A 16,121-nucleotide genomic window follows, 5' to 3' on the forward strand; every position below is an offset into this window, starting at 1 on the left:
AGCTATCAGATTGTAATCCATTTAAAAAACATAGGAACCCTTGAGGAGTATTAGAGAAGCCCTCATCTTTTCTACTTTCTAAATTCTGCTATAGGGACAGATTAATTTATTGGTTAAGACTCTGAGCTGAACTTTGAGGTAATTGATTTAGCAACGCTCTCTCCAAACCCCTACCTTGTACAGGCTTCTGTGTATCAGCAAATGGCTACTTCATCCCTCCGATTGTTCAGGCCAAAATCTTTGCACTCATGCTTGATTATTATCTTTTTCTCATACTCTGACCAATTTGTTTTCAATTCCTGCTTGTCTTTCCTTCAAAATATATCCAGAATGTGATCACTCTTCACTACCTCTACCCCTTGACAAATGAGTTAACTCCGGGAGGAGCCCCTTGTGTCCATCGGCCTAAGTTATAGGCCACCTACCCTGGTCTTCCCATTGCTCATATAAAACCTTGACATAAAGTTCGATTAGGGAGATGAGTCCTGCTCCACACTACCTTCTCTAACTTTCTGGTGTTGTTCCTTGTTTGCTTTCATACAGAGAGAGAGAGAGAACAAGAAAAAAGTCTCAAGACACTATTAGGGTAGTCATAGTAGGAGTCAGGGCCCAAGAGCTGCTTCCCTCAAAAGGACTCAACTCTTGCCAGCATAAACATCTCTGTGTTTATGCACGTGTGAGAATTTGAAGATGAGAGGAGGAAGAGAAAGAGAGAAGGGAAGTGTAAAATTCTCCTTTTTAGTTGAGAGGCAATTTTGTATAATGGTTAAAGAGTATAGAATCTAAAGCCAGTCAGCCTTGGTCTGAATCCTGCCAGTAGCCATGTGACCCTGGGCAAATTCTTCTTTTTTCTTTTTTTTTTTTCCAGTTTTATTGAGAAATAATTGACATATATCACTGTGTAAATTTAAGCTATACACTATGATGGTTTCATTTACATACATTGTGAAATGATTACCACAATAGGTTTAGTTAACATCCATCAATTCATATAGATACAATAAAAATAAAAGAAAAAAATTTTTCTCCAGTGGTAAGAACTCCTAGGATCTACTCTCTTAACAACTTTCCTAAATATCATACAACAGTGTTAACTGTAGTCATCGTGTTATACGCTAAATCCCTAATACTTATTTATCTAATAACTGTAAGTTTGTACCTTTTGACTACATTCCTCCAATTCTCCCTTACCCTGACCCCCGCCTCTGGTAACCACAAATAAAATCTCTTTTTCTATGAGTTTTTTTGTTCATTTTGTTTTAGATTCCAAATATAAGTGAGATTATACAGTATTTGGCTTTCTCTGTCTGACTGATTTCACTTACCATAATGCCTTAAAGTTTCATCCATGTTGTCACAAATGGTAGAATTTCCTCATTTTATATGGCTGAATAATAGTCCACTGTATATATATACCACAACTTCTTTATCCATTCATCCATGATGGGCACTTGTTTCCATGTTTTGGCTATTGCAAATAATGCTTCTGTGAACATGGGGTACAGATATCTTTTTGAGTTAGTGTTTTTAGTTCCTTTGCATATATCCCCAGAAGTGGAATTGCAAGATGATATGGTGGTTCTATTTTTAATTTTTTGAAGAACCTACATGCTGCTTTATATTGTGGCTGTAGTTGGGAAGATTCTTCAGCTTCTCTTTGTTTCAGTTGCCTTTTTGAGTTGGGGGTAAAACTAGCATTTGCCTTACCACATATGGTTATTGTGAAGATTAGGTAAGTTAGTACATGTAAAGCAATTAAATAATCTTAACATATAGTGAGTGTGCACTAAATAGTTTTTTTTTTAAAGCCAATTTTCAAAGTAACATTGTGAACCTTATAATTCCTGGTGGTATAAGGAGCTATAAACACTTTTGTGATGAACCATATCTAGGAACCCCATTTCCATAGATTAGAGTTCTCCTTCCTTGTGCACTAGAGAGCTGTTTAAAGGGACAGTGGCTGCACATTAAGTGCATTCAACTCCACAGAGTTACCAGTCCTGGAGTGAGCCTTAAGTCCTTAGTATTTTACTATTTAGGCCAATAAATAAAGCAACAACAAATTCAACTCATTCTTTTCCTCATGTTTGGGCGAAGACAGTGGAGTTTGTTTTTAGGATGACAGACTAGTTTGCAGTATGCATTTTATAACTGTGACTGCACCTTAGACTTCAACTAGACCTTTCATTGGAGTCAGATAGAACTGACCATGAAGGAGAGTTACTGCCAAAGTTGACATTCTTTACTCGATATCCTTTTTATAGATACCATCTTAACTGCTTCTCAGTAATTTACTGTTCCTTAATGTTCTTTTTAAAAATTTTTTTAAATTTAATTTTTAATTGAAGTGTAGTTGATTTACAACCTTAATGTTCTTTCTAAACCAACATCCAGGAAAATATAAACAAGGGCAGCAGCAATTAGTTGACAAAGAACAAGGTATTCAGGGGTCCTGACTATTGAAAATTGCCCAGCAGCATGGGATGGAATAAACCAGGCCAGAGGCTGGGGCAGTTTTTTTTTGTTTTTTTTGTTTTTTTTTTTGGGGCAGTTTTAATAAGTTCTTTTGTCCAACGCCCAGCCAATTGACCAACTTCTCTTTTCCTCATTATCTCTCGCTGCTTTGGTGTTTGTTTGTTTGTTTAAGTGTTTATTTTCCTATTCCTCTACACTGGATTTTTTCCCTCAGCTGTATGTATTGTCCTTCCTCTACTACATTTTACTATGTTTCCATCTATACATTGTGGAAGAGAAGATAACTATACCTTTATATCCTAAACTAGAAAATTTCCTAAATCCTCCTTTTTTTCTCAGGATCAAAGATTGCCTTCAATTAAGGGGCACCGTGAACTTTTAGTGTGCTTGATGAGAGCATTATTGCTCATTTGGGTGGGATACCTTTTCACTGTGGAATTGTTCCTGGCATTGCAGGATGGTTAACACCCCTGGCCTCAGCACCAAGTGCCAGTAACACATTCCCAGTCATTGAGACCACCAGAAATGCCTTCACACATTTCCACACACCCCACAAAGTAGTGGTGGAGCCTCTGGTGTAGAACCACTGCTCACTAGGCAGTTAGAAGCATGTCATCCCAATACTGAACTTGGCTGCTCATTATCAACTGTTCTTTACAGTTTGATGGAGCAACTTAATTGCCAAGGTTTTTACGTCTAGAGAAAATCTAGCTATTTGAGCCATTAAAGCGGTGCCATTTACACTATACCCGTCACTTTTCACTTTTCACTTTTCAAAATTCAAGATGTTGGGATAACCAAGTTGTTTATTGGTAGTATATATATATATATATATATATATAAAGTATCTTAAGGAAAATATTAGGCTTTCATAAAGTTATTGGTTTATGAAATGAGTATGTGAAAATGAGTTGTAACTTTCTCAAAGTGTATTCACGTTTATCGGGTTGGCCAAAAAGTTCGTTTGGGTTTTTCTGTGTTATGGAAAACCTGAAAACAAACTTTTTGGCCAACCCAATCATTTAGAGGATTAAAGTATATCTCTTTCAAAGGTGATTTTTAAAATATAGTACAAAGTGAACACACACTTTAGAGTCTCTTGTACTAATGATTTGTATATCTGCACGTTGAGTATAATGTTTTAGTTTATAATGTTATATAAATAATTAAGTTATGAATTTCTTAATTCTTTTATATTTCAGAGAAAGAGATTTGAAGAAAACTGGGCACAGGCTCAGCAAAGCCAAGAAGAGAAACAGAAAAAGAAAAAAAAAGCAGAACAGTCATAGTAAAATCATGGAGGAAAACTCATTTGAAACCTTAAGTTATCTTACACCGGAAGATCAGGACCCATCTCAGAGTGAAGAGGAAGACTTAGAAGAGACCAAAAGAGAATCAGAGTGTTCCTTAACTGGTGGTCTGAGAAATGAAGTAGGAGATTTTGTGAATGTCCATAAAGATGAGAAACAGGAAAACATAAATTCTGAAAACAGTTTGCCACATGTTATGTCTGTAGTTCAGTTGGACAATACACCAAAGAATTTCCTCCCCAAGGAAGATGATGACTTGTTTCTAAGTTTGTCATTGATGCCAAATGAAAGCTCTGTTTCTTGTTCAACAGTGACTCAAAATCTCTCCTATGTAGCAAGTGATGACTGCCCTGGCACAAAGGTAGAAAAGTATATTGAAAGTAGGGATATCATGGCATTACACATCCAAGACCGATTTGTTGAAACCCCGTGCTCATATATGCAGAAGAAAGAGATGGTAGATAAGAGTCTCCTGAATGAAACAAGTCTATACCATCAATATGGATCCAGAACTTCAGATAAAGTTTTAAGAAAGGAGCAAGGAGTAAATACATCTAAAAACAGTTACTGGGCTTTTTTCTCAAATGATTTCTCTGATGAAGAATTACAGTTGGGCTCTGATAGACAACCCTATTTTGGTAGCTGGCCTGAGGGACCTAATAAGTTTATCTGTGAACAGAGACCAAAGAGAGATAGATGGCAAAAACTGGCTCATCCTGACAACAGGGGACAATTGATTAAATTGATCTCTCCTTCTGAAGGAGCATCAGGACCAGGAAACAGTCCTGAAACATTGATAGAAGAGAAGCTATCGATAGAAAATGAAGATTTGTCACCTCCAACTGAGAATATAGTTTCAATCATAGAAACAGAGACAAATATCTTTGGAAGCCACTTCCTTAAACTGGATAGCCTAAAGAATGCCTTACACTCAACAAAGAATAAAAAAAGGAGGCAGAAAAGGATTTTCAGTTTGGCACCAAACTTTAACTTACTGGGACAGAGTCATATCAATGTAAAAGAAATGGGGAAATGTGAATTGTTAACAGAAAGCCATGGAATAAAAATTATTTTGGAAGAAGAAAAAGATGTAATTTCAGAAATAAATAATGAAGAAGAGAATAAGCAAAACATTATGACCTTCAATCATCATCCATCATGGTTTTACTTTGACATTGTCAAAGATTCTCTTCTAAATGTTGGTGGACAATTTTATTCTCATTACCTGCTATTTAATAGACTAAGGCACTCTGTGTATTTTTACAAAAGCCCCATTCCTTCTCTTATGCTACAATATACATCTAGCTTTTGGAAGATATCTTTTACAAGCAAGGAACCATTTTTGACTTTCAACTCTCAGAGGAGAGTAGATGATAAACTAAATGATGTAAGGTTCACTTCTTCAGAAATTTTAAGTAGCCCACCTGATACTTTGTACTCTTTTAGGGTCACTTCTGATCTTCACTTTTTAAATGAAAGTTTTGGTGAAAAGCTAGAGACATGGGAAGAACCTAAACCATTACAGTTCTCACAAACAGAGGATAACCAAGATTTAACAAGCACTGACTACTTTGATTCCCTTAAGCTACCGTTATCACAAGAGTTTGCCTTTCAACTAGTAAAGCTTTTTGGATCTCCTGGAGTTCCAGTGGGTAAATTGAGTTTATTTGCTACAAATAAAAAGTCCAATTTAACATATGCGAGTAATTTTTGCGGTGTTTCTACCTCATGTTAGTGATTTCATGCAGTTAATTGATGTTGCGATACTTTTCAGCGGTGGAAGTGGAGGGCACGTAGCAAACGGTGCTCGGTGGAGTCATGCCCCACCCCCCCACCTCCACAGCCAGTCGTCTGAAATGTCTTTGAGCATGTTGAATATTTGGACTCTCAGTTTCAACAGACAGTGGGAAGAATGAAGAATGAGACAGGCAAACAGTGATTATGTAACAAATAGAGATGGACTGCTTTCTTTAAGAAAAATCTTTCTGCTTTCTACATTTCCCTTGTTTGGCGCATGGCCCTTTCCTTTCTCATTCACATTATAGCTCATAGATATGAGAATAGTAAAAGGGGGACAGTGAAGATTAAGTGATGAAAAAAATATCTGAAGTCAGTTGAATTTAATTTTTAAGAACTGTCTGAGAAGGGTACTGAAAAGAAGGTTAGTAAGGAGTCTCACTGGTTGCCTTGAGAAGTTCCTTTGGGCTCTTAAGATTGTTGTTTTTGGAAGTGAAAAATCTACCTGTGAATTAAAAAAAGTGAAAATATGATTTTTTAATATTGTAAGTAAAATTCTAAGTAAATTTCTGCTAAATAATATGCCTATGCAAGATGCTAAATATCTTAAAGAGGAAATGAGGCACATATCCCAACTTTTCCTTATCTGTAAGTCAATTGCACGTGTTAATGATTTCATGCAATTGCATGTTTCCCCTTCCTTGGGGACAGAAGCTGTAAGAGCCAAGAAGTAAAGCTCCAGTCCCTGCATCCTGTATCTTCCTGATATTCTTTTTCTTCTGTACTTACCAGGGAGCCTGGGGTTCTCTAACAGCTTGATTTCCAATGTTTTTTACTTTGCTCCTAAACTTCCGCTGTTCTGGACAAACTTGGTCCACTCAGCTCAGACCCAAGATTAGCTAAGTCTCAGAGTCAGAGGAGTTACAACTATCAACCTGTTCTGGCATCATGTTTATCATTTTTGCAAACTTTGTGAATAATCACATCATAACTGTTTGCTGCAATTTTCTATCCTCCTAGATGCACCAAAGAAACATACCAATTTAAAAAATTAAACTGCATTTGCTTTGGAGAATTTAAAAAGGTAATGGAAGTCATTTTAAGTCAGGAATCTTAGTCCAAAGTCCATATTCTGAAGTCATATGCAAAATTCTTTGTGGCATTTTGTGCCATTTTTCTGGGAGAAAGTCCATAGATTTTAACAGCTTCTCAGGGACGTCCATGACCCCAAAATATTAACAATCACTGCCTTAGATGGCACCAGAAAGCATGAAAGCACTAGTGGGAAAAGATTCTAAACCTCCTCCCTTGAATGCACAATACTATCATAATCAACAATAATGATCCAGCATCCATTAATTAAGCTTTGGAAAGCTTTTTAGAGGAAATAGACCTCATTCATCAAGTAGCTTACCTTCTAAATGGGGAGACAAGACTAACACAAAACAAAATTATTGCACAGAGAAAATATAAATGAGAAGCTTATGAATATTTTATGAGTGAGGTTAGCTGTGCTAAAGGGATTGTTGAAGAGAATATGGGGTTATGGTTTTGCCTGGGATGGCTCCAAATGGAAGTGAATTATAAGCAGTGCTTATACAAATATGACTTAAAAGAAAAACAGAGGGAAAGAATTTTACATTTGGAAATGGTGTATGCTTAAAAAAGGAAAGGAGAAAACTGGAAGTGGAGGCTGTAAACTAATTTGTTTACCTAGGTTGGACATGCAAAGCTCTGGTGTATCTATGACCTTGTAAATAAGACAGGGAACTCAAATGAATTCTAGTATTAGGAGCTCTGCAGACACAGTGGGATTATATAGTAGAGTCATACATAGGCCTGAAGAAACCGAACTACCCATGTTGCTAGGGATATGCGAGTATAGGAAAAATATTTTCTATGGTTTGGTATGGCTGATAGGTATAAATCAATGTTTGGACTTGCTTATGAGCATCATAATTGTGAGGATTTTTTCCCCCAGACACTCTTATGTGGAAGGAGCAATTTGCAAGAAAACTAAACTTGCTGTACTTGCAGTGTTTTATACATGTCACAGGAAAGGATGTCTACCTAAGTTTTATGCCCTGTGACAGTACCACTTGAAGCTCCTGATGTGTATACATTTGTACTTACATGAGAATATGAACTATGATACATATCACTTTATATATATACATAAGCATTTTTATTGAGTCTGGATAGTGTTTACTAATAGAGATCTGAGACAGACTAGCTCCTGCTTTAGCTATCACTGAAATATCTTCAAAACCAGGCTTTTATCATTATGGTGGTCTAGATATCATGTTTGCATATCTTCATATTTAGGGTAAAAATATGTGTGACATTAGAGATGAAATTTGTTCTCTTTTTTTTTTTTTTTCACAGAATCTTTGTTGCCCGACGACTGTGTGGTTCCTCTTGACTGGAAGACACTGAAGATGATCTGTTTGCAGTGGAAGAAGTCAGTAGAGGTATATTTTTATGGCTTTCAAAGCAGACCTTCTCTAACTGGTTTCTTTTTTTAATTGATTTTTAAATTTTTAATACAATTTTTAAAGGTTACTTTCCATTTACAGTTATTACAAAATATTGGCTATATTCCCTGTGTTGTACAATACATTCTTAAGCCTAGCTTATACCCAATAGTTTGTACCTCCCACTTACCCACCCCTATATTACCCCTGCCTCCCATAATCACTAGTTTGTTCCCTATATCTGAGTCTGCTTCTTTTTTGTTTTATTCGCTAGTTTGTTATATTTTTTAGATTTCACATATGCAATATCATATAATGTTTGTCTTTCTCTGTCTGACTTATTTCACTTAGCATAATGCCCTCTAACTAGTTTCTTAAAAAAAAAAAAAAACCTGTTCCATCAAATGTAACATGAAGAGCTACATCCATTGTATTAAATTAGGGAAAGAATGTATGTGGATGGGTGGATAATCTATGCATGTTTCTTTCAGTTAGTCCCAAAGAGAAAGTTGCATTTAATTCCCTAACTTTGTTGTAGTGTAGGCTGGTATAAGGGCCAACTGTGGGTGACTGAGGTCCCCGTTTTAGGAGAGTCATTTATTCTTCTTTACATCTTTTTCTCCTGTCCAGCCCTCAATCTTATCTTGTTATAATAAAGTAACAGCTTTATTTAGTAACAAATTAGATTCATATTTACTTGACTTGGAAGCACCTCATTATTGGTATGTTCTGGTGGTCCATGATGGTTCTGACAGGCTGTTAATTCTCCAGGTAGCTGGAGGAGGACTGGTTGGGAAGGTTAGAAAGGTAACAGAAACTCTGGAAAAGCCAGTACTCTGTGTAATGTAATGAGGAGAGGGTGGCTGGTATTCTGTTTACATTAGTTGATAGTGACTTAAATGTGCCCAAAGGCAACGCCAGAGGTACGTTTTGAAATAAATAGTAAAATCAAGGTTTAGTGAAACAGAGAATTATATAGTTCAGGATAGTAGGTATTTCTTAACTGTTCATATAAACACAGCTGTGGGAAAAGTAGATTTGTTTGTGTGCTCAGGTAGTAAAACCAAGTACATTTTTCTACATATTTCTCCTCATTCCCATGGAGACCTTTTTCCTACCTAAACATACAAACACACACACACACACACACACACACACACACACACACACACACACAGCAATACTTTAAATGTTTAAACTGACATTTATGTTTATTATGTTTTTTTCTCATTTGGGGAGTGTGCCTATGTGAGTTAAATGATGGTGCAAACCTAATACCAATGGCAAATATTAATCATTATTATATGTATTTTAATTATGATTTCTAGAAAAGACAGAAGAAGATTGGTTAAAAAAATGAGGATTCCTTGAACTGTAAGTACAACTTATTCCAGAGACCTCTATATGATCAGGAGGAAATGGATGTTGACATTATTTGGTTGTAATAGCTCATAGGTACTACAATTGAAGAGTAAATATAAAAAATGTAGTCTGTTACCATAGCAACTCTGTGTGCTACTGCACATGTGATGTTTTTATTTCCTTTAAATGTAGATCTTTTTATGAAATACAACAAAGCTTAGATTGTTGCTGCCAAATTTATTTTCCAACTTTATTAGTTAGAATATATTTTAGAGCATTCTGTCAACACACAGTTTATGAGGGATTTCCACCCCCTCACCCCTCACGTCCACCCAGATTGATATGTGATGATGGCTGGGAATTAGGGATATAGGTTATATTTAAATATTAAAAGATTCTCTAGGAAAAGAGGTAAAACATGTAGACAAACTCATGTTTTAAACTTGACATCAAGTGACATTAAAATAAACACATGGCACTTTTTTTTCAAATGCCTAAATTATGAAATAAACACAGCTGCTATGATTTCAGTATGTATCTGTCTGCATTTGATAAGAATTGAATGTACTCTGCATTTACCATATGTTTTCTCTTTTCATTTATTTCTAAGAGTGTTCTGTGTTTCCATTTCTCAGCTAACTAGAAATACACATATACCCAGTAAAAATGTTTTTGTTTGTTTTAAACATGGTTCTACTGAAAGAAGAAGGGGAAGGACTAAAGATCTGGGAGAAGAGTTTAGAGATTTGGAAAATGTGGGATAAATATAGGAGGGGAAGAGATAAGAGGCTATGAGGAATTCCAGAGAAAGGAGGTGAAGAAATTCATTCATTTGTTCAACAAATGTCTATCGAGTTGCCTCAGTTCAGACATTGTTCTACACACTGAGGATATAGCAGTGAAAACATTCCTGGCCTCATGGAGTTTATGTGAGGCTTCCCCTCAGTGTGACACCAGTATAAGCAGCATGCAACAAGCATGGGTATGTTTGGCAGTAGCTAATTCCAGAGTGTTTTCTATCTGCTAGTTCTGTGTCAAGGACACTTTATGGACCATACTTTTTTGATTTTTATGTTCATCTTCTACATTCATGCTAAACGAACTGCCCTCTGTGAACCTCACAGAGCAGTCATCCCTAATTATTTGTCCTCTCTTGTTGGGGAATTTTATGAGTGCTGTAGCCATGTACAGGTTTTTTATAATTGTAATGAGAATGGGCCTCCTACTTTTGTGTTTGGCATAATGATCAGTGGGCATCAAGGGGTAAACAGAAATTTAGAAAGAAGGAAATAGCGGGAGAAAGTGGTTGGCTCTGGGAGCCTCAAATCCCTGCCTATTTTAAAATCCTCTTCCTGCTGGTGGCCAGGGTGTTTATATTGCCTCACTTCTTTAAGGACGTAGGGCAGAGTGCTGGAAAGAAGATGGGTTCGCATCTTTAAGCTACTGCTGACTGGCTATGTTACCGTAAACAAATTACCCTCTCAGAGCCTCAATTTCTTCACCTGTAAAAAAATTACATTTATAATACCAACCTGTCATGGGGATAATAAATGAGGATTAAATGAAATAACTTGTGCAAAGTTCTTAGCATAGTGCCTGAAAAATAATAGGCTCTTAGTTAGGGTTAATTCCCTTCCCCTAAGTACCTTAGTTGGTTACAGCTTTGTCTTTGAAATGCCCCTGGCAGAACAGAAATTGTGTTGTCTAGGACAGGGGTCCCCAACCCCTGGGCCTTGGACCGGTTCAGGTCCGAGGCCTGTTAGAAACTGGGCCGCATAGCAGGAGGTGAGTGGCAGACGAGTGAGTGAAGCTTCTTCTGCACTCCCCATCACTCACATTACCATCTGAACCATCATATATCCGCCACCCCCCCCACCACCCGTGTAAAAATTGTCTTCCACGAAACTGGTCCCTGGTGCCAAAAAGGTTGGGGACCACTGATCTAGGAGAGCAACATATCGTCTCAATAAACTTATTAACACATTTGCATGAATTAAGTGTATTTATTATTAACTTTATAATGTAAATAGCTGGATCATCAGGGAATGGGACATAGACCAGGTTTTGATTTAGAGACAGGAAGTTGGGCATAATCAGGAGGACAGGCTCTTGAATGAGGCAGGACCAGGCAGAGTGCGGGGCTGTGGGGACAATGTGAAGTTCTAGATGTGAGGGGATGGCATAAATAGGTCAGGAGTTTGGGAAACTGACAGCAAACTCCATTCATGTCACCATTTTGTCTGGACTTGTCTGGGCTTGTGTTTGTTTGTAGTTGAAGTCTCCGTCTTCCTGGTACTGTTGAAGATCCTCATCATCAAGAAAGAGTGCTAAGTGCCAACCTGAAGGATAATTTAGAGCGATACACTCAGTGGATACCGAAATTGGTTTGAATAATCTGTTCAACTGTTCTTAATCAGTTTCCTGATTACTAATAAAAAACTCAACGAAAGAGGTAACAACTTGAACATTTTATTATCTAATTTTGAAGATATTTGCCCTACTTTGTTTCATGAAGAAAATAAGGCACAGAAAACTTGAGTACATTATTTTTAAAATTGCGTCAGAATAGAAGGATAGGCCCTATATCCAAGTATGGGTCCATGATTCCATTTCTAGAATTCTGAAATCCAAAAAACTCTGAAAACCAAAAGTTGTTTTTATTTTGTTTTGTTTCTTAAATGTTTGGCATGAAAACTAAGTTGACAGCAAGACTTGACCCAAACAGACAGGTTAATTTTACTCCTTATTTATCCCACTTAGTGTGACTCTTCAGACATTTTACTGCAGAAATATTAATGTGTTAAGTTACCAGGGGTGCCCTAGACCCCACTTAGAACTTCCTAAATTCTGAAACATATCTGACCTCAAGGATTTTGGTTAGGGATTGTGGGACTTGCACTATACTACAATAATAATTATTTTTATTATTACTATTATTTTAGTTTAATTGTACTTAACAAACTTCAAAATACAAAAATTCGTATTTGAAAAATATAAATTAAGGGGTGATTTCTCATTATTCAACATGTAGGCATTTATGTAATCTCTCTGTTTTCAGAAAGGGAGTGTTGCCTGCCTTATCTTGCCTCTTACTCCTCCTCATCCTGTTATATCTTCTCCAGAGAATAAACCTCCAGGCTTCTGTAGGGGGTGGGCAGCTGCCTGACTGTGTGGACATTTGTTTCTTAAACGGACTTTCAACTGACCTTCCTGTTTAGAGCCCCACGTCGAGCCCTAAATCTTCCAATTCCTGAAATTTTAGGGGTTATGCAGTGTAAATGGTATTGTTTCTTGGCTTTCTGTAATTCAAGTTTTATTTTTAAATTTTTTTCCAAATTAATTAACACTGGGCCTTTTGCTTTCCAGTTTTTGAAATTTTGTTGCTGTGATCTTCTCTCTTTTCTTACAGTTTATACTTAAAAATAATAATGATTACCCACCCCGCCAAAAAACCTTTACATTTTCGTGGGGTTTCAGTGAGGGAGTGGAAGTTAAGTATTTGAGTTCTGTCTGCTTAATCAGGAACTGAGCACTTTATTTAAAATAGCTCAGTGTTTTTCCTATGTTCATTCTGTACAGTTTCAGTTTATCTTTCTACTAGACTGTCAGTCTCTTCCAGACAGAGACCGAGGTCTTCACTGTTTGGTTGAACTCCCTAAGGTCTTGCTCTCTGTGCAGGCTCCTAGAGCCGTTGTGAAACTGGACTTACCTTTGGCCTGGGATGGGATGATTTCAGGGAAGAGCTGATCAGGATTAGAGTTGAAGCAGAGGAGACTCTGGCATCTGGCAAATGTTTGCTTTCTTAGGAGACTTCGACAGCAACAATTATGGATTTCTAATGAATACATTAGAGTCCACACCACCATGGCTGTAAGCAAGGGTAATATCATAAATATTTAACAGTGAGTATGGCAGGGGTGGTGACCAGTTCTGAGACTTCTTTGTACTGTATTGATGCATACCAGCTAACTACCCACCTAGGCTTGTACTTAGGTTCCAGGATGCCCCCAGCTTTCTCCAGCTCCTGCCTTTATTACCTTGCTCTAATTTCCAGAATGGAGCTTTAGAAAAATGGGTTGGGGCTACTTTCCCCACCTCCCAGGCTTCCTCCTCAAAGCTTATACTCCTCAAGTGTCCCTGTGCACAGTGGCAAATACTAGGTGCTGTGGAAATAGAATTATGGCCATCGCCTTTGGGGAGGAGTGTGATGCCAAATAGAGAGAGGGAAGGAATATAGGAGGCAGAGGCAGTGTGAGGTTAGAATGAGCAAAATCAGTCTCATCCAGAGGACATTTCTGCATTAGCAGACTTATCCTAGGCCACCAGAGTCCTGAGCATTTCCCCTGTCAATTCAGCCAAGCAGACATACTCTGCATGACTGCTCTCCCCTTGTCCCCCTTCCCCTAACCTCTTCCAGCTTTCTGCATCCTCCATCGAGCTTCTAGGGGAAGGATAAGGGAAGAGCCAGGAGGGAGCAGTTTTAAGTAGAGAGGCACTACCTCTGAATGGCCAAATAGTGCAGACTGTGGTGGAAGGTGAGAGCTGGAGGTGCTGTAGCAATGAGGGGTCCACCATAGAAACAGCTAAGCAGGCACAGAGGGATGCTTTCCTGTCCTTTCAATTCATGTCACTTATGTAACAAGGTGAATAAGTATGTATATAAGGCATTTTTTTGAGTAAAAAATCAGAAGCTTTTGGTAGGTGAAGAAAGGACATAGGATTAGAGAAAATTGGGAAGCTACTACCTATATATTTTAAATGGTTCTACTGTGTTACAGGGTCTTTGGTTAGCCTGCTCTGGAAACTTCATCTTGGTTTCAGACTTTCTGCCATCTTGGCATCTGCAGGGGAGGAACCCAGGGCTGACTTACAATTGAGCATTCCAAATCGTGGGGTATTTGGAACTGTAGGTTTGAGGGTTAAATTCCTGGTTTCCAGTGGCTCTTCCTGTGCACGCTCTTATTTTTCCACATCTTGTTAAACAGTAATAATTAGAGAAACATTTGAATGCTTCTTCATTTGCCAGAAATTACTCCTCAGATTATTTTCTTTATGTCTACCATGGTAATGGTTTGTAGTGCAGCAACGTGAGATTGTGCTGGTCATCACCTTCTAGAGAAATGGAACAGAACCTTAGAGCTGAAAAGCTGGTTGGCTGCACTGAGGGCATGAAGGAGTGTTGTCACAGGGATCCTCTGACTCAGGGGTAGCCTTCCTCTCTGGAGGCTGCCGCCTAGATAGGGCTGGTAAGGATCTGAACGTAGATCCTCTCTGGGAGCAGGGTGGTTCTCAGATCTGCCAATAAGGTCACTGACTGTTTCCATTAGTCCTTAGCTGACGTTATCACTATCTTTTTTCAATCTTAATCTTTAGTAAATCCCAAGCTCAGACTCATCTACTGAGAAAGCAGTTCGGGTCCATATACAACTATTGAGCATCTCTGAATGTCAGACGCTGTGTTAGCTCTTGGGGTGACAAGGGCAACGCTGTCCTTGCCTTTGAACTTACAGTCTAGTGGTAGGAAACAGATACACAAACAGATAGCTTTAAACAGTGTGGTTCTGAGGAATAAATTGGGAAAAACAGGGCTTGTTGACTAGTTAAATCTGGGAGCTAAGAGAAAGGAGAAGTGTCAGGGGTCACCTTCAGATACTGCCAACCATTTTCTCCTCCTGGAACTCTCCCTTCCTGGGGCTCCACACACTATCTTACAGTTCTTTCTCTCGTACTCTCCTTCAGTAGATCCACTTCAAAGACTGTCCTTAAATGCTGTCCCCGAGCCCCCTCTTCAGCCGTCTGCTCTATTTTCTATCTTCTTCTCACAGGGGAAGGATTTCCAAAGCTCTGTCTCCGGCTCAGACCTCTCTTCTAATAGCACATTCACATTTTCCAGCATCTACTTCGTCGCTGCAGCTGCCACAGGCACTGCAGACTCAGTGTGCCGAAACTTCTAGCCCCCAAAGCTGTGTGTCTTCCTGCTGCCCTCTCCCACGCTGTCTGGGACAACCTCTATAGAAGGAAATAGAAATGGACAGAAGTCTCATGCAGCACTGTCCAAAAGAAATATGTCAGCCACATATGTAATTTAGACTTCTCTACTAGCCAAGTTAAAAAAGCAAAAAGAAACATGAAATTAGTTTTAATAATATATTAACCCAATACACAGCATGTTATCACTTCAACACATCAATATAAAAATTATTGAGATATTTTACATTCTTTTTTTTCATACTGAAGCTTTGAAATTCAGTGTATTTTAATCTCAGTTTGGACCTGCTGTTGTTTGGACCAGTATTTCAAGTGCTCAATAGCCACAGGTGGTTATTGGCTCCTATGTTAGAGAGTGCAAGTCTAGAATGAAAAAGGTAGTATTTGAGGCTGGGCAAAAACGGTCTTGTAAGAAGTATTGTAGATACATGGAAGTGTGATAGGCTACATACATTATAAGCATCAGTATTTTTATGATTCATGTATATTCTCTATTCCTTATGGTTTCCCCCTAATATTTAGAGAAGCTTTTGAAATTTCAGTGTTTCTCAGAAGTGCTAAGAATCCTTCCTCCAATGCTGGGAAGGGATTTTTCAAGAGAGTAGCTCATCTCCCTCCCCTCCCCCCTCCGCAGAACCCCAAGAGGAAGGTGAAGTTGTCAGCACGGAGCCCCCCGCCCCGTACTTGGATAGTCCCTTCCGCTGAAGCTTATTGTGCAATCTCTGGGTTTTGTTTTAGAAGGAAATTGCTTTTCTTCAGAATTCCTTTTCAAAAT

At 38.1% G+C, this 16,121-nt stretch overlaps 1 protein-coding gene across 4 annotated transcripts in view; it reads left to right on the forward strand.

Annotated features, from left to right (window-relative positions):
- The window catches only part of LOC309647807 (NEDD4-binding protein 2-like 2), a 70,330-nt gene extending 58,523 nt beyond the window's left edge, over nucleotides 1–11,807 (forward strand). For all 4 annotated transcript variants that reach the window (XM_082435528.1, XM_082435529.1, XM_082435531.1 and 1 more), the window contains 4 exons: nucleotides 3,678–5,437; nucleotides 7,908–7,993; nucleotides 9,325–9,370; nucleotides 11,631–11,807. In XM_082435528.1, coding sequence (XP_082291654.1) covers nucleotides 3,678–5,437; nucleotides 7,908–7,993; nucleotides 9,325–9,348 — 1,870 coding nt within the window. In that variant the 3' untranslated portion in view covers nucleotides 9,349–9,370; nucleotides 11,631–11,807. The remainder of the gene's footprint in view (nucleotides 1–3,677; nucleotides 5,438–7,907; nucleotides 7,994–9,324; nucleotides 9,371–11,630) is intronic.
- The last annotated feature ends 4,314 nt before the right edge of the window (nucleotides 11,808–16,121 follow it).

Source organism: Balaenoptera physalus (assembly GCF_965194825.1).
Source record: "Balaenoptera physalus genome assembly, chromosome: 18".
Classification (NCBI taxonomy): domain Eukaryota; kingdom Metazoa; phylum Chordata; class Mammalia; order Artiodactyla; family Balaenopteridae; genus Balaenoptera; species Balaenoptera physalus.